The sequence below is a fragment of the Dipodomys merriami genome, unplaced genomic scaffold (assembly GCF_024711535.1).
Source record: "Dipodomys merriami isolate MVZ:Mamm:240054 unplaced genomic scaffold, mDipMer1.0.p SCAF_39, whole genome shotgun sequence".
NCBI lineage: Eukaryota > Metazoa > Chordata > Mammalia > Rodentia > Heteromyidae > Dipodomys > Dipodomys merriami.
Window position 1 is genome coordinate 5671572 of NW_027205492.1, and position 19427 is coordinate 5690998.

The 19427-nt window shown below is 51.3% G+C and overlaps 1 protein-coding gene across 2 annotated transcripts in view; it reads left to right on the forward strand.

Moving 5' to 3' along the window:
• Eya2 (EYA transcriptional coactivator and phosphatase 2) overlaps positions 1-19427 on the forward strand; it is a 112729-nt gene that overhangs the window by 43886 nt on the left and 49416 nt on the right. For both annotated transcript variants that reach the window (XM_069989918.1, XM_069989919.1), the window contains exons 3-4: positions 1584-1726; positions 8205-8321. In XM_069989918.1, the coding sequence (XP_069846019.1) occupies positions 1624-1726; positions 8205-8321 (220 nt within the window). In that variant the 5' untranslated portion in view covers positions 1584-1623. The remainder of the gene's footprint in view (positions 1-1583; positions 1727-8204; positions 8322-19427) is intronic.

Sequence of the window (19427 nt, forward strand, 5' to 3'; positions counted from 1 at the left end):
CCCACTTAACCACAGAGCCACTTCTGGCTTTTTCTGTGATTAATTGGAGATGAGTCTCACAGATAGTTCTGCTGAGGCTGGCTTTGAACCCTCAGATCTCAGCCTCCTGAGTAGCTAGGATCACAGGCTACCCTCACCTGCTTCTCTTGCCTTTGGATTGATGGCAATATATTGGGCGTGCACAGCTCTCCAACCTGTCCCTTCTCACAGACAAGTGTGCTCCGAATTTGTGCCCTGAGTTCCCTCCAGTTGGGGGACATTCGAACAGGGTCACAGAACACAGTCACTTTAGGGTGACAGGAAGTCAAGTCTGGCTGAAGTAGAGGAAGGAGGAGAGAGTTCTAGGGTTTTAAAATGATTGGCAAGTGGTGCAGCCAGGTCCTGTCCCACCACAACAATCCTCGCCATTGTTTTGCTGCCTTCCTTGTGGAGCTGGGGTCAGTAAAGGCACCAAGCTGTTCCCCTTTAGGCAGCCCTTTAACCCTTTCCTTGGCCCCTGGGAGTTTGCTGCTGGAGGCTCAGGCATCCCTTTTTCTATGTCTCCTAGCAGTTGAGGCGTCGGTGCTAGGCGGCTGTCACAGAAAACCAAGTAGCGTTCCTCCAGTGTAAAGCCAGCTCCCACTGTCCCCAGACAGTGGCATCGCCTGGCATCTGGGTTACGGAGTGGCCTCATAGAGGGGTCTGGGCCCTTCCAGTTGGCACACGGGGTCTAGACCCTGGCCTGTCTGTTCTGGCCTTTCACACCTGGGTTTGTTCCTTTGGTGCGGGATGCCCTCAAGGGTGAGGTGGGGCGTGCAGGGCCCCAGGACCCAGTTCTCCACCTCCCGCTCCCCTTGACTCCACCCCCTGAGGCACGGTGGTGCATGCCTGTAATCCTAGCTACTGAGGGCAGAGGTAGGATGATCACTGTCTGCGCTAGCCTTGGTGAAGTGTGAGGCCCCAGCTGGATAAATAACAACGAACTAAAAGCCAAAGGCCTGAGAGTGTGTGAAATGGCAGAGCACTACCTCGCAAGGCGAAGGCCCGGGTTTCAACCCCCAGTGCTGAAATTAGAAAGAAAAATCAAAACAAAACCCAAATCTGGAAAAGGTCCCAAATCCAAAACACATGTGGTCCTAAGCATGTCTGGTAAGTGACACTCAGACTGTGTGACCTTCTTGGCCTCCTCGTGGGTCACTAGAGACATGGTTGCCTCCTGAGGACCAGGCTACCCTCAGCAGAAACACTGAGGCCCACTGCTCTACTGCCCGGCTACCATCATCCAGCCCACTTCCTGGTCCAGTGTCTTCTGGGAGGACAGAGAGTGGATGGCAGCCAGCACCCCACACAGGACCATCAGGAGCTCCATGGTGGATGGGGCACCGGGCCCTCGAGCTGCCAGCCAGAGGCAGGACATGAACTAGGGCTTAATGACCACAGAAATGGTCTCTGTTCCACAAGCAGTAAATCAATACCTAAAGGATGGAGGTGGTGGTGGTGGTGGTGGTGGTGGTGGTGGTGGTGGTGGCAGTGGTGATCTCAGGATCTGGGAGAAGGGATGCTGGGCAGGGCCTGGCCACTCAATCCTCTCTCCTTCCATGCAGACCGAGCCCCCGTGTCCTCCCCAGCCAGCCCTCCCCAGCCATGGCGGCCTATGGGCAGACTCAGTACAGCGCCAGCATCCAGCAGGCCCCGCCCTACGCAGCCTACCCACCTCCTGTACAAGCCTACGGGATCCCTTCTTACAGTGAGTACCCGCCAAGCCCTGGCTCGGTCGCCATCCTTTCCCATCAGCAGTCCCAAGAGAAAGAGGTCATCTTCCCCAGTACGTCCACCCTGGGTCGTGTGACAATGTTCAGAGCAAGACCATCAGGAGAGAGCCATGGGGCTGAAACCTGTGGTTATGGATGGGGTCATCTCTCAAAGGAGAGAACCCACACTAATCACTGTGGGGAACCTACGGAGTTTCTTACCTACATAGCTGGGTATTAGCTTCAGGCAGGGTTGGATCTAGGCACTCAAGCAATGGTTCTAAGTCAACCTCCATTTCCCTTTGTGTGGGCTTCTGTCTCCAGCATATGTTTCCACTGTGATGGGAAAGCTGGGTGCCAGTGGCTCACACCTGTAATCCTAGATACTCAGGAGGCTGAGATCTGAGGATCTCAGTTCAAAGCCAGCCCAGGCAGGAAGGTCTATGAGACTCTTATCTTATCTCTAATTAACAACCTGAAAACTGGAAGTGGTGCTGTGGCTCAAGTGGTAGAGCACTCACCTTGAGCTGAAGGGCTCAGGGACAGTGCCCAGGCCCAGAGTTCAAGCCCCACGACTGACATACACACAAACGTAGCACACAAACGTAGCACACAAACGTCACACACACACACACACACCCTAACACCTCCACGTCCCCCAGAACAGGTCCCCCTTGGCATCTAGGAGGAACACAGGTTGGGGAGATATCAAACTGTACTTCTCCTGGCCTCAGTGCCCCCACCCCCACCACTACTGGAAAAATCACTTACTCATCTCATCTTTCCAATTGTCTGGAGTTGCTTGAGTACAGAAACTGAATGTTGTTTTTTTCTTCCCTTCTTCCTCTGTACTCTGCTTTAGTCATTGGTTCATTTACAATTCACCCATTCATTCACAATTCATTCCTCCATTCACAATATACCCACTCATTCACAATTTACCCATTCATTCACAACTCACCTGTTCATTCAGCACTGGGTGACACAAATGCACACAGCACTCAGAGAGGCAGAACAGGCCACCTTCCTGCTGCTTCTAGTCCAGAATGGAGGCTGGAAGGAGTCCTGAATGGAAGGGTGATGGGTGATGTGGCCTTGGTATTTCTTTAGCTTCATAAATATATCTTGTATTTTCAAAATTGCTTCCCAGTTTGGGCATGGCAAATGTTCACATATTATTAGTTCACAACATCCATGTTTGTTTGTTTGTTTGTATGTTGTTTTGTCAGTCTTGGGGCTTGAACTCTGGGCTTGGGCGCTGTCCCTCAGCTCTTCAGCTCAAGGCAAGTGCTCTACCACTTGAGTCACAGCACCACTTCCAGTTTTCTGGTGGTTAATTGGAGATAAGAGTCTCACAGATTCTCCTGTCTGGGCTGGCTTTGAACCACAATCCTCAGATCTCAGCCTCCTGAGTAGCTAGGATTACAGGCGTGAGCCATGGGTACCCAGCTAAACTCCATGTTTTTAAATAAGTAGATGAGCAGGGAGCAAAGAACCCAAACTCAGCGTCAACAGTAGCCCAGGGCAGAGCTGTTCAGTTCAACACTGGCTTCTGTTTGCCCCAGGAAGACAGGAGTTTGCAAACCCTCACACACAAAAAATGTAGATATACATTTCTCTTTCTCTTTCTCTTTCTCTCTCTCTCTCTCTCTCTCTCTCTATATATATATATATATATATACACACACACACATACATAGATATATGCAGTTCTATGTATACATACATATATATATGAGTGTATATATATAGAGAGAGTTGGGGGAAGAGAGTTTTGTTTTGTAACAGTACTGGGGCTTGAACCCAAGGACTGGGCACTGTCCCTTAGCTTTATTCACTCCATATTGGTTCTCTACCACTGGAGCCACACCTCTACTTCTGACTTTTTTTTTCCTTTCTTTTCTTTCTTTCTCTTTTTTTTCCCCTCTCTTCCCCCCTCCCCCTTTCTTTTCTTCATGGTTAACTGGGAATAAGAGTCTCCCGAACTTTTCTGCTCAGGTTGGTTTGAAATGTGATTCTCAGATCTCAGTTTCCTGAGTAGCTTACAGGCATGAGCCACCAGTACCTGTCAAGTAAATAAATGTTTAAAGTATTTTCAGCCCCAGACCCTGATGTATATATAAGAGAAGGCTAAAGATCCCAACAATAGCAGAAAAGTTTTATTTTCAAATCTAGGGCTAGGATCTGGCCTTTAAATGAGCAGCTTAGGCCCGGGGGTGATGCTCAGGGTTAGAACACTTGCCCAGCATGCTCAAGGCCCTGGCTTCCAACAAAATAAAATAATAGCCGCTAACTGACCTGGGACCAAGAGTGGAGAGGTGACAGACAGCTGGGGGACACCCAGGCAGAGGGCAGGAACGGGGCAGATCTGAAGAGATCAGTGGCGGGGACATGAGGGAGATTAGGAAGCCGTGGGGAAGGTGTGGGGTTTGGTCCAGGTGAGGCAGGAGCCATTGGCAGCTTGTGGGCGGCTGCCATGCGCTGGTTTAGGTTTTCAGAGGTGTCTGGCGCTTCTGAGGGAGGAAGTGCTGCGGGGGAGCAGGAGTGAAGGGAGGAATGGAGCAGGGCGGGTGGAGGGCAAGGCAGTGATTGGCCAGAAGCAGGAAGGAGCCAAGGGCGACTCCATCGAGAAGATGAACAGACATGGGTCACCTGAGTTGACTTTCTGTCCCTCTGCCTCTTGTCCTCTAATGACTCTAATCCCACAGTTACCCTCCTCGAAGCCCAGAGAGGGTAAACACCTCCCCCCAAGTCACCCAGCTGGGGAGAGGAAACAATGGAATTTCACCCCAGCATCTGAGCCCCCAAGTGTTGCTCCCCACTGCAGGGACGTGCGCCCCATAAATCCTGGGGGATTACCTATGACAGACCTGGGCTAACAGGTGTGAGTGCCCTGCTGACTGTGCCCCTCCTGGTACTTACAGGAGCCCTTCCCCCACCTGGCCTAGAGCCAAGCACAATGCAGCCGGATTATTTTTCACATAAAAGCAGAAATTAGCCCTTTTCCCAGACAGAGCAAGGCATCAGATGGAAGTTCATTTGGCACAGAGTCATTTTTATGGTGTGGGTGACTTTAGAAGCATCTGATCCCAGATTAGCATGCACAGCCTGGAGTTCCTATCCCACCCCCGTCCAGTGGTGGCCCTGAGACCCTGGGCCTCGACTTGCTCTTTCATACAATGGAAGTAATACTAACTCTGACGCCCCACGGGGGTCATGAAGACTAAATGAAATCATTGCTGTCAAAAGTAAAGGGGGTGATAATAAATACTCCCCACTTGGCAGGCCATTATTGTCTCTTCCTACTTCCTAGGCCTGGTAATATGAAAGCAGCCAGACAATGTCTGTGCATCCATGTTTCAATAAAACTTTATTTGTACAAAGCAAGCAAGGGGCCAGGATTTGGCCCCTGGACTCCCACCTAGATGAAGAGCTCTCAGGGCCCAGCCCATAGGAAATTCTCAGAGCATCAGATTGACAAAGCCAGGCTACCACACCTAGAATGTCTAGGTCAATGTCCAGATGAACTGACTACCCAATTTACAAAAGAATGTAAAGGCTTTGCTTTCTTCTCTGAGATACCCATAGATCCCCACAGATAAGCTTGCCCTGCCATGGGAGTTGGTCATCCCCTGCATTATGTGTGTGTGTACGTGTGTATGTGTGTACGTGTGTATGTGTGTACGTGCCCGTATGTATGCCACAGTATTGGGGTTTGAACTCAGAACCTGGGCGCTGTCCCTGAGGTTATTTTTGCTTAAGGCTAACTAGCACTCTACTACTTAAGCCACAGCTCCACTTCTGGCATTTTGGTGATTTATTGAAGAAAAGAATCTTTTCTGCCCAGGCTGGCTTTGAACCACAATCCTCAGATCTCAGCCTCCTGAGTAGCTAGGATTATAGGCGTGAGCCATGGGCACTTGTCTTATTTCTTTCCCTGAATCAGGATCCACAAACTCTTTTTATTTTTTGTACAGATTTGGGTGGGAAATGTTTCTCTTTGCACCGTACATGGAGCCCCCAAACTTCAGTTGTATTTGGAAGATTGTGTTAGTGTCTGCAGCAGAGCACTGAGCGTTCTAAGGGCCTGGAGTGAACATCTCCTGTCACCCAGAGTGCATTGTGTGACCCGGCCCTAACCTGTGTTTTTCTGCTTTTTGCTGTGTCTTCTCTCTCCAGAATGCCAGCCTGCGGTGTCTACAGCTGCAACTCCATCTCTGAGCTGGGCATGGTGGCGCATGCCAATAATCCCAGCATTCTGGGTTGAGCAAGAGTAGTCAGCTCAAGAGAAGTCTAAGCTACATAATGAGACTTTCTCTAAAATAAATAAGGAAGCCTGGTGCTGGTGGCTCACACCTGTAATCCTAACTACTCGGGAGGCTGAGATCTGAGGACTGTGGTTTGAAGACAACCCAGAGCAGGAAAGTTTGTGAGACTCTTATCTCCAGTTAACCACCAGAAAAGATGGTAATGGAGCTATGGCTCAAGTAGTAGAGTGCTGGTAGAGTAGTAGAGTGTCCCTGAGCACAAAAGCTCAGGGACAGTGCCCAGGCCCCAAGTTCAGGACTGGCATGAAAAAGAAAAGGAAAAAAAAGAAAAGAAAAGGAGGGAAGAGGGTGGAAGTGAAGAAAAGAAAAGCAATCTGCATACACTTGTCTCAGGCCCTGAGTTGAGGTGGTCATCGGAAGGAGGGAAGGAAGCGGGAATGAGTGAGTGAGTGAGTGAGTGAGTGAGTGAGTGAGTGAGTGAGTGAATGCCCTTGCAGAATGCACCCTCCCACCAAGCGCCCCAGTGGAGGTGGGGCAGCTGCAGGTGGCCCTGGCAGTGGGGAGTTCATGGTCGTTTCCCTGAGGCCAGAGCATCCCCGGGCCCCGCTGACCCCTCGGCCTCCGTGTTTCTCCTGGGCTGTGAAAGACCAGCATTTGCTTTTTTAACTTTCTATCTATCATGGGCTGACACCTTAGGAAAATCAAGTCAATGGATTGGATGAAAGGGTTTCTGTGGCTTTGAACTCAGGGGCCTGGCCACTGTCCCTGTGCTCCTTTTATTCAAGGCTAGCACTCAACCACTTGAGCCACGGTGCCACTTCTGGCTTTTTCTGTTTATGTGGTACTGAGGAATTGAATCCCGGGCTTCATGCATGCGAGGCAAGCACTCTACCACTGAGCCACCTTCCCAGCGCCTGGATGAAAGTTTTAAAGACATCCAAACTACCCGGTCGAGCTGGGCCTCCGCACCTGTGCCAGCCGTGACTCCTGGCGGTCAGCTGGGTGCTCTGGGTGTTTGCCATGCAGCACCACGGCCCTTTCTCCTGCTGAAGTCTGCCCGGCCCTCGAGTCACCGTCACTGCTGACTTGGGACAAAGCCCTTTGTGTCCTCCTCTCTCCTCTTCCATGGGTGGAACTTTAGGATGCAACTTTTCACCCCGCAAAAGGAGAGGCAAGATGTTCAGCTCCCCTCCCCTCTTCCCTCACCAGCTGGGTACCCATGGCACCCCTGCATGCAGACTGTGGGCTGTGTGGGGGTGCAGGTGCCGTGCTAGGAGACGCAGCCCCTCCATCCCAGCTTATCTTATAAACTAGGATCTCACTACTTTTTTTCTCCTTGAACCACAGTCTTCCCATCTCGGCCTTCTGCATAGCTGGGATTACAGGCATGAATCATCATGCCCAGCCCCGGCTGTACCCTTTGATGAAGCAATTTTATTGCTCATGACAAAATAAGACAAACCCTGGCATCTCACGGGAGATACCCCCTTGGGTTGTGAGACACAAAGTATGAGGCGCTCTTGGCCCATCCTACCCTCCCCCACTTTTCACAGTGTCCTGGAATGTTAAATGAATGAATGAATGAATGAGGAATAGAACAAAATTGTAAGTTTAAATGTTTTTCAAGTACAGTTGCAATGAAGATGGGACTCGTTACTGGTGATGTCACACAAGCCAGCCGGGCGCCAGTGGCTCCGGTCTGAGGAGGCTGATATCTGAGGACTGTGATCCAAAGCCAGTCTGGAAAGACCAATCTATGAAACTCTTGTCTCTAATTAACCAGCCAAAAGCCAAAAATGGAGGAGTGGCTGGAGTGGTAGACTTCATCTTGATGGAAAAAGCCAAGCAAGAGCTCAACACCCTGAGTTCAAGCTCCAGTACTGGCACATGCACGTGCACGCACACAAGCAAAAAGCAGGGCTGGTGGTATGGTTCAGATGGTGGAGCACCCATTGAACAATCTATTCCAGTCCTAGTACCACCAAAGATAGATAGGTAGACAGACAGACAGATACATATATACATACTCACTTACATACACACACATCATAGGCCAAGCAAAATGTGGCTGCAGGGTAACCTTGGGTCTCTGGTTACGCTGGTTTGACAGCTGATGATGTGTACCCCATACGCTCAGCATCTCTTCTGCAGGTTCAAGGAAAAATCCCAGCGTGTGTCCTCCATGCCTCTTTTTCCTCCCTCCCAGGCATCAAGACAGAAGACAGCTTGAACCATTCCCCTAGCCAGAGCAGCTTCCTCAGCTACGGCTCGAGCTTCAGCACCACGCCTGCCGGACAGGGCCCATACGCCTACCAGATGCACGGTCAGTGTGGGCGGCCCCCGGGCCTGCCTTCCCCGAGCCCCCACACACACCCCAGGGTGGAAGCCTGCCCACTCCTCCACCCAGTCACTGCTCGGCAGGTTTCCTGAATGAGGATTGTGTGCCGGCTCTGTCTCCCACTGTGTAGAGCAGCAGATGCTGCTTCAGCAGATGATGCTTCAGATGGGGTAGTCGGAGAATGGTGGATTTGCCCCGTGGCTGGAGGAGGGGTTTCCATTCTACTAGAGTAGTGGCAGTGAGTCTTGGAAGTGGAGGCTGGCTCCTGTGGGCAGTTCATTAGCCTTGAGTGGAAAAAGCCAAGCAGGAGTGGGAGGTGCTAAGTTCAAGCCCCAGTACTGGCAGAACAAAAGGAAGAAAAAGCTAGCCTTGTTTCTCATGGGAGGGTCTTAACCCCCAGGTCGGCACAAAGCCGGCACCCCGGACCCTGCCATCTCCCATGTTTCCCTGCTGGTAGCTTTCCTGAGTGCTGGAGGGTAAAAGCTGACTCGTCTTTAAGCAAGGAGTGTCTGTACCAGTCCTGGTAGTAAAGCATTGTGAGGACGTTGGACTTGACCTTGCATTTGAGCTTGCACCTGAGCTTCTAAGGCTGGCGGCTGAACTTCCTGCTTCTGACAGGCCTCCCCTCCCCCACTGCACCCAGGGACATGATTTGTGCAGCCAGTTTACCATTCGCCCATTCATTCATTCGTTTGCTATTTTATGTTACTTACTGAGTGCCAGCTGTTTTAGGCACTGGGACCCAGAAGCCACCAATCAGTTTCTTCAGGGAGAGACTTTCCAAAAAGCACGTGAGTGGCACAATCAAGGTGTCACCCTGGGCATGACCAGGGGAGGGGTGAGAATTGACAGTAATCTCATGGAAAGCCTAATTAGCCACGTGGGGGGCTGGGGACCGGCACTCCAGGCAAGAACAGCAAGTACAAAGGCCCTGAGGCAGGATCAGTCTCCCCTAGTTAAAGCACCACAGAGGAGAGGTGGGAAACTTAGAATTCAGGGGATGAGGGAGACCTTTGGGAGCACTGGAGGGGGTTTAAGAAAATCAAGAACTGTGGCCATGGGCCAAGTGGTAGAGTATCTGCTTACCAAGGGCAAGGCCTGGAGTTTAAACCCCAGGACCACCAGAAAAAGAAAATCAGTTCTAGAGGGAGTTTATTACTGGGGATCTCAGCTATACACTTCCCAGGCCAGTTTGTGTTGAATTTATGATGTAAACTGTGTCAGATTTATGAAATCTAGTATCATCTCTGGTACCGGTAAGCTGTGTGTCGTTGGACAAGTCACTGAACACTACTGGCATGTGTTCTTCAGCTGTAGGGGTAACGCATGCTCCATGAGGAAAATGAGGGGTTGGGGAAGAGCACGGTCAAATGAGGGGTTGAGTGATGGGCACGTGCTGTGGAGGGAAGGGAAGTCCTCCTGGATTCTTTGCAGATTACTTTGACTCTTCAAGATGGTAGTTTCTGAGAGACCTTCCCTCTATCCTATACATACGAAGGAGCCTGGATGTAATGTTTAGTTCCTTTCAGTGTTAAAGTGTTAAAAATCTTTGAATCCTTACTTGTTTTCACAGTAGAACTCTTTTCCTTACTGTTTTTTCCTGTTCAAATTTCCTTTCTCCCCTCCCTCCTTCCCTTTCTCCCTCCCTCCCTCTCTTTCTCCCTCCCTCCCTCCCTCCCTTCCTTCCTTCCTCCCTTCTCCTTCCTTTCTTTCTCTTTCATGCCAATACTGGGGCTTGAATTCAGGACCTTTCACTCTTACTTGGCTTTTTCACTCAAGACTGGTATGCTCTACCACTTGAGCCACACACAGCTCCACTACCAACTTTTTGCTGGTTAATTGGAATTAAGTCTTGGAGATTTTTCTGCCTGACCTGGCATCAAACCTCGATCCTCAGATCTTAGCCTCCTGAGACTTACAGGTGTGTATCATTGGTAATTTATTTATTTTTACTGACATAGTTGACCAGCTATGAGCTTCACTCTTTTAAAGTGCTCAGTTCCATCATTTAGAATATATTCACCACCACCGCTAATTTTCTGGGGTTCCTGTTACCTCAAAAGGAAGCGCTATGCCCACTGTCCATCACCTTCCTGTTTTCCCCCTTCCCATACATGTCACTGCTAATAACACTCATTAAGCCTTACTCCTCTTTCACATTAATTTTGCAAGCCGGTGAAACCCCCAAACATCTATAGAAATCTTTCTCCTGCTGCTCTGGCTACAGGCCTGCACCCACCCCCCCTTCCCCAGTCCCCAAGCCGGAGCAATTAACCACTAGGCATAGTTCCTGTGAACCCATGCGGAACTTCTTTTTGCAAATGTAAATGGATTATCATCAGTCTGTCATTTCACCTGTTACCATGACAACAGCCAGTTCACCCATGAGTCATCCATGAGGAGATGGCCCTGGGCTGAGCTCCCCAGTTACTTGGTTCCCTTTGCTTTAGCGTGGGTTTTATCTCCATGTTGTACTCCAGTGCTGTTTCCTTCCTAGAACTCTGGGTTCCGTGAGTTTCTTAGATCTGTGGATCTATAGCTTTCAACAGATTTGTTTCTTCAAATATGTTTCCTGCTGTTCCTCCCCAGGGACCTCTTGTCTTTATCCTGACTTACTTTCTTTTTTGAGGCAGAGGGAGGGGACCAGTGCTGGAACTTGAACTCAGGACTTGCTGCATACTATCCCTGAGCTTTTTTGCTCAAGACTAGCACTCTGTCACTTGAACCACAGCTCTGTTTTGTGGGATTTTCTTTTTTTGGTAGTTAGAGATAAAGAGTCTCATGGATTTTGCTGGGCACCAGTGGCTCACATCTGTAATCCTAGCTACTCAGGAGGCTCAGATCTGATGATCATAGTTCAAAGCCAGCCCAGGCAGAAAAGTCTGTGAGACTCTTATCTCCAATAAACCACTCAGAAAACTGGAAGTGGCACTGTGGCTCAAGTGATAGAGCGCTCGCCTTGAGCTGAGGGACAATGCCCAAGCCCAGAGTTCAAGCCCCACAACCAACAAAAAATAAAACACACACACTCAAAAAAAAACAAAAACAAAGAGTCTCATGGATCTTCCTACCTGCGCTGTATTTGAACCCCAGTCCGGGGGTATCAGCCTTCTGAGTAGCTAGCATTGATTTGTGAGCCACCGGTGCCGGCTCTGGTTTATATTTTCTTAACAGAGCCAACAGGCCTGGCTATGAATGTCAAGAGCACATCATCACAAGCCACATGGTGACTGAGGGGGAGAGGGCACATGGCCCCTGTGGGTGCCTACCTGGAGCTGTTGTCATCGGTGAGGTGTGACCCACTTCACCTGTGGTGTCTGTGCCTGGACAGGTGGAGCCATTTCACTGTGTCATCCTGGCCAGGCAGAGCCGGCCTGGGGCTGCTGGCCCAGAGGGAGCTTCCTGTGGGCTGAAGCTCCTGACACGGTTCACCCTCCCCAGCCCTGCCTGCCCCACCCGGGGTCACCTTGGTGTGTGCTAGCAGCTGCTGCCTGGGCTCAAACTTCCTCCTGAGGGTCACCAGAAGGTCACGGGGACGATCTCCTCTGGTTATGTAAGCCACAGGGAGTGACAGCATGAAGGAGCCTGAGAGTCAGCTGGGGGTCATGTGGGGTTCAGCTTGCCACTGCTAAGCAGCTCCGTGGGGTAGAACTCGCCGCAGTGATGGTGAAGCTGTGCGCCTGCGCCGTGGGTCTGCGCAGATCTGCACCATGCGCCTGTGTGTGTGTGGGGGGGGGGGGCGTGGCCTGCGCCGTGGGGTCTGCACCTGCGCCAGGAGTCTGCACCCTGCGCCTGCGCAGTGGGGCCTGCATCGTTGGTCTGAGCCTGCACCTGTGCTATGTACTAGCGGTGTCTGAAATGAGGCCAGACAAGGAACTGAATTCGTTCTTTTGTTGGGTTTTAATCATTTCCCCTATAAATGTGGTTAGAGGCTTGGCAGCTCTACGGCAATCCAAAAGCCAGCTGTTAACAGGGTTAAGGCTGGGCAGGGAAGAGAGGGCATTAACCTCTGACCCACACTCGCCCAAACCCGAATGCTGACATCCCTCTGGCTGTGGTATCTGGAGCCCGGGGCGGGTAATTAGGGTTTGTGGGGGCCTCAGGACAGCAGTGGTGTCCTTCCTTCTGAGAAGAGGGATGTCGCTTTCCCCCCTCTAACCCACCACTCCTACTGACCAAGGAAAGATCACATGAGGGCAACAAGGAGGCCATGTGCAAGCAGGAGGAGGGCCGGGGCAGAGGCCTGACCTCGGCCTCCCAGCCTCCAATCTGTGGACCTCAGTGTCACCTGACCTTGGCCTCCCATTGTCAGTTGTGCTGGACAGCAGCCTGGTTGATGAAGACTAGGTTTTCTTTCTTCCTCTGGGTCTGGGCCTGGGCTCTGTCCCTCAGCTCTTCAGCTCAAGGCCAGTGCTCTACCACGTGAGCCACAGCGCCACTTCCAGTTTTCTGGTAGTTAATTGGAGATAAGAGTCTCACGGACTTTCCTTCCTGGACTTGCTTTGTACTGTGATCCTCAGATCTCAGCCTCCTGAGTAGCTAGGATTACAGGCATGAGCCACCATCACCCGGCAAGGCTAGGTTTTCTTAGCCAGCAAAAGTGGAGGTGGAGAGCTAAGCCCCTGGGGTGTGTGTCTCAGCTCCTGGGGTGACTTCACACACACCTATTTTTTACCCCACCATTGAAGGACTCCTCCAGATAAAATGACAGCATGGAGAAACTGTCCCTTGGGGTCTTTGTGCTGTGTGGAGAGCAGGTGGGGACAAGAGTCATATGAACACATGGCCCCACCTGAGAGAGTAGCTACCGCAGACTAGGTGCCAAGAACAGATGTAACCCAGGGCACAGGTGCCTATGAGAGGTCACAGCCTAGGATGGGTAGTGCATGCCTTTAATCCCAGTACTCGGGAGGCTAAGGCATGAGCATGGAAGTTCAAGGCCAGCCTTGGCTACTAACAAAACCCTATCTCAAATATAGATAGGTAGATAGATGATAGATAAAATAGGTATAGAGGACAGACAATAGATATAGATGATGAATGGATAACAGATAGATAATAGATGGATATAAATGATAGATGATAGATAAATAATATAGATGACAAAGTGAAAGTTGTTCTGAGAACACATTACAGTAGCATTCTTGCAAAGATCACTGCTTGTTAAAACCCTGAACAAACTTCTTCCTATTTATGCATATCATAGACTAATGTGCAGGGCAGAGGCCAGGAGGCCTTTTCTGTAAAGGAGCCAGAGAACGTTCTAGATCTGGAGGGCCTCAGTTCTCCATCTGAGCTGCACATGGCTCTGTGTGTAACTGACCTAGTAGAGCTGTCTGCCAGTGCAGCATGGTGACCAAAGTAAGCAGGGAGGTGGGCCTGGATTCATCAGATGCAGTGCTTTAGGGTCCTGGTGTTAAAATCTAGTCTTCAGCCAGATGCTGGAGGCTTGAGCTGTTCCAGGTCGCAGGTGACATGCCAGCCACACAGCCATCCCTGAGCTGAGGGTCAAGTCTGGTCTGTATGGAATTCACATCCCAGTGAGAGGACACATTTGTATTCATTATGACCTGTGTCACAAGTGCTCAGCCTCATTTGCTCAGAGCCTGGAGGCTGGAGATGAGCTTGGTGGAGGTTTGTGATGGAGGCTGAGGTGCTGATGAGGCTCTTCTGGGCTGTGTGTCACCTGCCTCTCCCTCTGCGTGCACAGGATCAAAGGTCTCGGGTGCCTCTACTCCTCTTCTAAGGGGACCTCATTTGACCTCTGCCCCCTGACTGGAGCTATGGTCACGTGGTATTTGAGCATCAGTGTTGGGGGGGGGGTTAGTGGGGCGTGACTCAGTACCCAGCAACCAGCACGTAAGGAGTTGGACAGATGACAGCCATCAGCTACCAGCTGGGAGACCAACAAAGGGGCTGAAGGACAGCAGGTCTCTGAGGGGGACTGTGAAGCTGTCAATCAGCAAGAGCCAGCCAGGATCCCGCAGGGGCCAGTGACAGGAGGGCTCATGGCTGGGGGAGCGTGGGACAGGGGACAAAGATGAGCGTGTGAGTCCTGGCAGAGCTGGTGGGTATGGAGAGGCTTTGGAATTTTTGTGGGGGCAACACCTTGAAGCCATTGGGACAGGGCAGAGAAACCAAGTGACCGCTGTGGGGTGGGGACAGTAGGGGATAGTGAGCCTTCTCCTAGATACAGCACCTGTTTTGCCCTAACCCTCCCTCCCACCCCTTCTTCCATGCTGAAATCAATGGAGTCAGTGCCTGTGTCCATGACTGTAACTGATTCCACTTACAAAATTCTAGAACCATCCAGCTCATTAGAAGACCCAGAAAGGGAGCTTTAACATTGTTGCCCCTGGGTCTTTTGTTTATCTTGTAAGTGTGTGTGTGTGTGTGTGTGTGTGTGTGTGTGTGTGTGTGTATGTGTATGTGTGTGTTTGTGTGTGTGTGTGTGTGTGTGTATGTGTGTATGTGTGTGTTTGTGTGTGTGTGTGTGTGTGTGTGTGTGTGTGTGTGTGTGTGTGTGTATTGGTTCTGGGGCTTGAACTCAAGGCCTGGGTGCTGAATCGTGGTTTGTTTGCTTAGTGCTAACGTTTCTACCACCTGAGCCACAGCTCCACATCTGGCTTTTTGGTACTTAATTGGAGATAAGAATTTCACAGACTTTCCTGCCTGTGCTGGCTTCAAACCACAATCCTCAGATCTCAGCTTCTGAGTAGATAGGATTACAGGCTTGAGCACCAGTATTGGCTTTATAATTTTTATTTCTAATGTTTCAATGGAATAAGAAGCTGTGCCAACATCCGCACCTGCAACCTGTGTGGAAAAGCAGCAGAATAAACCCCTCTAACACCTGCTAATATCCAGGAGAGGAGAAGAAAAATAACCATTAAAAAAAAAAACCCAAACCCACAAACTCATGGAAGTGAAACAGTTTCAGCCCCCAGCAGGTCAGATTCTATTCAGGATGGAAAAGGATAATTAAGGGGGTGGCAAGAGGAGGGGAAAAGCCTCAGGCAGAGAGCTATAAGTTGAGCCAGACAGACACCACAACTCCACCCAGAGACAAGCAGCCTCCAGGACTGAAGCTTGGCTGTGGCCTGCACAGTTTTCCCCATCTGAGCAAATCTGATTTTACCTGTGCCCCCTAAAGGCAGATAAAAGGGGGTCTGCTGCCCTTGGGCTTCAGCTTCTCACCCTGAAACCTACAGAGGGTTTCCCTCCCTCTGACTTCTTTGGACTTTCATGTCCCAGACGGTCAGCCAGCTCTGCAGCCTCATGTTATTTAAATGAGCATCAGTGCATACCTCTGCAGAATTCTGTGTGTTTACTTCTGGAGTTTTCCAGAATACTTGGAGGTGTGTCTTGCTTTATGAATGGACCTTTATATTTTCCACTAAATAGTACGTTTGGGAATCTTTCCCATCCCCCGCTCCCCCCCTTCATCTCTTGATTTCCTAGTATTGCACAGAAAGCTAGGCACCTGGTTTTCTTACTGGTTGTGGGAACCCCAGTTCTGGGCCAGGGCGAGCCGTCTTAGGTCTGTAGGCTTTGCTGTGGTGGAGGCTTACTTCTCTCCCCATGGCATGGAGACCGTATCTCTCCTTGAGCTTGTGGCGAGCTGCGTCACAGGTACAGAGGACAAAGACTGTAACCTCATGCTTCAGCTTCAGATACAAGAGCAATTGTCCCTCAGGTACAAAAGCTCGTGTCCCTCTGGCCTCTTACTGGCTCCCCCAACCCCCCTTGGTGTCCCCAGGCTTGTAGGTACCTCCTTCCACCTCTGTCCCTATGGCATCCCCCCCTTCCCCAAGGACCCCTCTGTGATCCCATCTTAATCTCACCACCTCTAATAGAGTCTCCTTTGCTGGGATTAAGCTAGGACTTGAACCTGCCTCCTCAGGCCCCAGCATCCTCTATCTGGGCTCCCAGCTGAGCATTAGGAGACTGAGCGCTGCGTCCCCAAGATGGCTGGATTTGGCACAAATAGAAACTACCCAAGCAAGGGAGGTCAGCGGAGCCCCGAGCTCAGCTGGCTCCAATTAGTCTCAGTTGACAACGGCGGTGGCCCTGGCGGTCTGGACCTGGCCAAGTTCACCATGAAGAGGCCTCAGCCCGCGAAGGTCACCCTGTCCTCTTCCCTGTATAAACAGAACCCGCCACCCCCTTCCCCTGCCCAGCCGCACTGTATCTCTTTCAAAGATCTCCAAACACCCCAGCAGACCGTACCAAATTGACTTTATTGCTTTAAAACTAAGCCCTTCTGTCAGCTGCCGCCACCCTGCCCCAGGGAGGAAATCATAATAGATTTGTCTCTTCTGCAGCTTATACCTCTGTTCCTGGGCCATCGCTTAGCACCCCCATGGCCCCAGCTGAGTGATCTGAACGCTAGCCATATTAGGGGATTTCTGGTAAGGCCTCAAGCCTGAGGGGCTGAGCTCCCAGGCCCCACTTCATAGCTTAGGATAGGAAACTGAGGCTCTAAAGAAGGAGGTGGCTGGGAGGAGCCAAGCTGGGGATAAGTGAGCAAGCCACCAGCCCAGAGCAAGCGAGAGATGCTAGAAGACTCAGCAATTGACAAAAGACTTGGAGTGCACCATTCAAAATAGTCCAAATGAACACAGAGTTTCCCTGGTGAGCAAATTATCACATTCTTAAGTAAAGAATGACTCTGTGCGCACATGTATGTGTGTGTGCATGTGTGTGTGTGTGTGCATGTGTGTATGCATGCCAAGAATGGGGCTTGAACTCAGGGCCTGGGTGCTGTCCCTCAGCTTTTTCACTCCAAGCTGGTGCATTACCACTTGAGCCACAGCTCTGCTTCTGACTTCTTGGTGGCTAAATGGAGATAAGATTTTCATAGGCTTTCTTATGTAGGTTGGGTTTGAACTATGATCCTTAGAGCACAGACTCCTGAGTAGCTAGGATGACAGGTGTGAGCCTCCAGCAGCATCTCAGATTTTGTGACAGAATGGGCCAAGGAGAGGAGAGCCTGGTTCCAAGCCCAGGGCTGGGGAGGAAGGTGGAAGGCAGATGCTCCTCACCATTGGCTGTGCACACTTCCCCTGCCAGGCCCATGAGGGAGACCCATGCTGCACAGATGTCACGTGGTTGAGGCAGTCTTTGACTCCTTGGAACCCATGATGGAGACTCCTGGGGATGATGTATGGGGGAAGAGCAGGACAAGAAGAAACAGAAATTGCTCCCAGTGTTTGAGTCAGCTATTGCTGTGAAACAAACTACCTGGGAGACTTAGAAGCTTAAAACAGCAACAGTATTTCCTTTCTCTCCATCTAGGCTTTCAGGGTTTAGCACGGTGGTTTTTCTGCTCTTTTCTGCCGGTGCCCAGGGCCACTCAGGCAACTGTGTCTAGCCAAGTAGTCAGGATACCCCGGGAGGCCTGTGGGTACCTTGCTGCTACCCCAGCCTGGGGTACTTGCGTCCTCCTTCACGCTGACTCCTCTAGGGGTCCGGCCAGCCTCCATGTAGCATGGCACAGGTGTCCATCCAAGGAAATGACAGGGAATGGCCAGCTCCCTGAGGGACTAGCTGGGCGATCAGAACATCACCTCTTCCTTGTGCGGTGGGTCAGAGTAAGGTGTAGGCAGCCTGGATTCACTCGGAGGGAAAAGGCTCACCCTTGGGAAGGGGAACAGTGTATGCAAAGCGGGGTCGGAGGGAATGCTGGGCAGTGCTGTGTGGGAACAGCCTTCATGGCCTGGCTCCAAAAACGCCTCCCAAATTCCCAGAGCAGCTGTTGCACGACGTCTCTGAGACTTGCCCCTGGCAGGATCTCTTGTCTACAGCTGTCCCTGGCCTTCTCCTGTGTGCCCATGTCATAGGAGACAGAATTGCTACTGAGGGAGTTATGTGCAGCCTGCTTGGTGGGTGAGGGTTTGGGCAGTATGAGTGTGCACTCAGCTGCTGTAACAAAGACCACGGCTAAGACCAAAGGGCTCCACAAGATGACAGCTTTGCTTCATCTGCTTCTTTGCTCCATGGTCCTTCCTTGTTGCTTCTTCTAAGGGTCTGGGTATCTCTGTCCCCTGGGGCTGACATAACAGAGTATCCCATACTGCATCATGGATTCCTCGCCACTCTGGAGTCTGGGGGTCCCTGTGGTCAGGTTCAGGGCAGGGCCAGCTCCCTATCTCCTCACTGTCCCCCCTTGGCAGCAGGAGGAAGAGCTTTCTGGGGTCCTGTACTGGGGCACTGACCCCGTTTGTGACAGCTCCAGCCTCGGGCCCAGCTTCCTGATGCACCACAGATTAGATTTCCACAGAAGAATTTGGAGAGAGACACATTCGGTTGTCAGCACCAGCATGAGAGGATGGGGTGGGACAGGACCGGACAGGACAGGGTGGCCTCAACACCATGAAAGGAAGGCTGGACCTTGGGATCCATCCCTGGGCATGGCCACCTTTGGTTCATGGGGGCACCTAGCACGCATGTGTCTCCAGTGGTGGTATCTGTGTCCCTTGACACTTCTGCACAGGATGGTCCCTCTGTGTGTGTGTGTGTGTGTGTGTGTGTGTGTGTGTGTGTGTGTGTGTGTGTGTGTGTGTGTCTGTGTCTGTGTCTGTGTATGTGAGAGTGGGGGGTTGGGTTTTCTATCCGCTCTGAAGCTGTCACCAAGTAACTGGCAGCAAACAGTCCAGCCCCAGGATCAGCTTCAGGCCACTGAACTGTAGACCAAGTGAGGTGGAGAGTTGAACGGCTAGGTGTGAGTCTGGGGACGAAGAGAACAAGTACCGGCAGTGGAGGGGGCTTGCCTCCTTCCTGCTGGACCACCTCCTGTGTTCCCTAACCTCTCTGAGCTCCAGTTTCCTCATGGTGAGGGTGGACGATGGTTTCCATCTGCTCTCTTTTGTAAGAGTGAATGTTGTATTTAATACCTGCGAACACCTTCTGCTGGAGTCACCTCAAGGGCAGGAGCTGGCTCTTACTCCCCCGACTGTGCCCACAGACTAATTCTGGAGCAAACGTTTCTCCACGTGGGTGTTTGTGGGTGAGGGAGGGCCGAGCTGCTCAGTGATGCCTGTGGGGATGGCAGGGCTCGAGGGTGAGTCAAGCAGGCCGAGCCCAAGGACA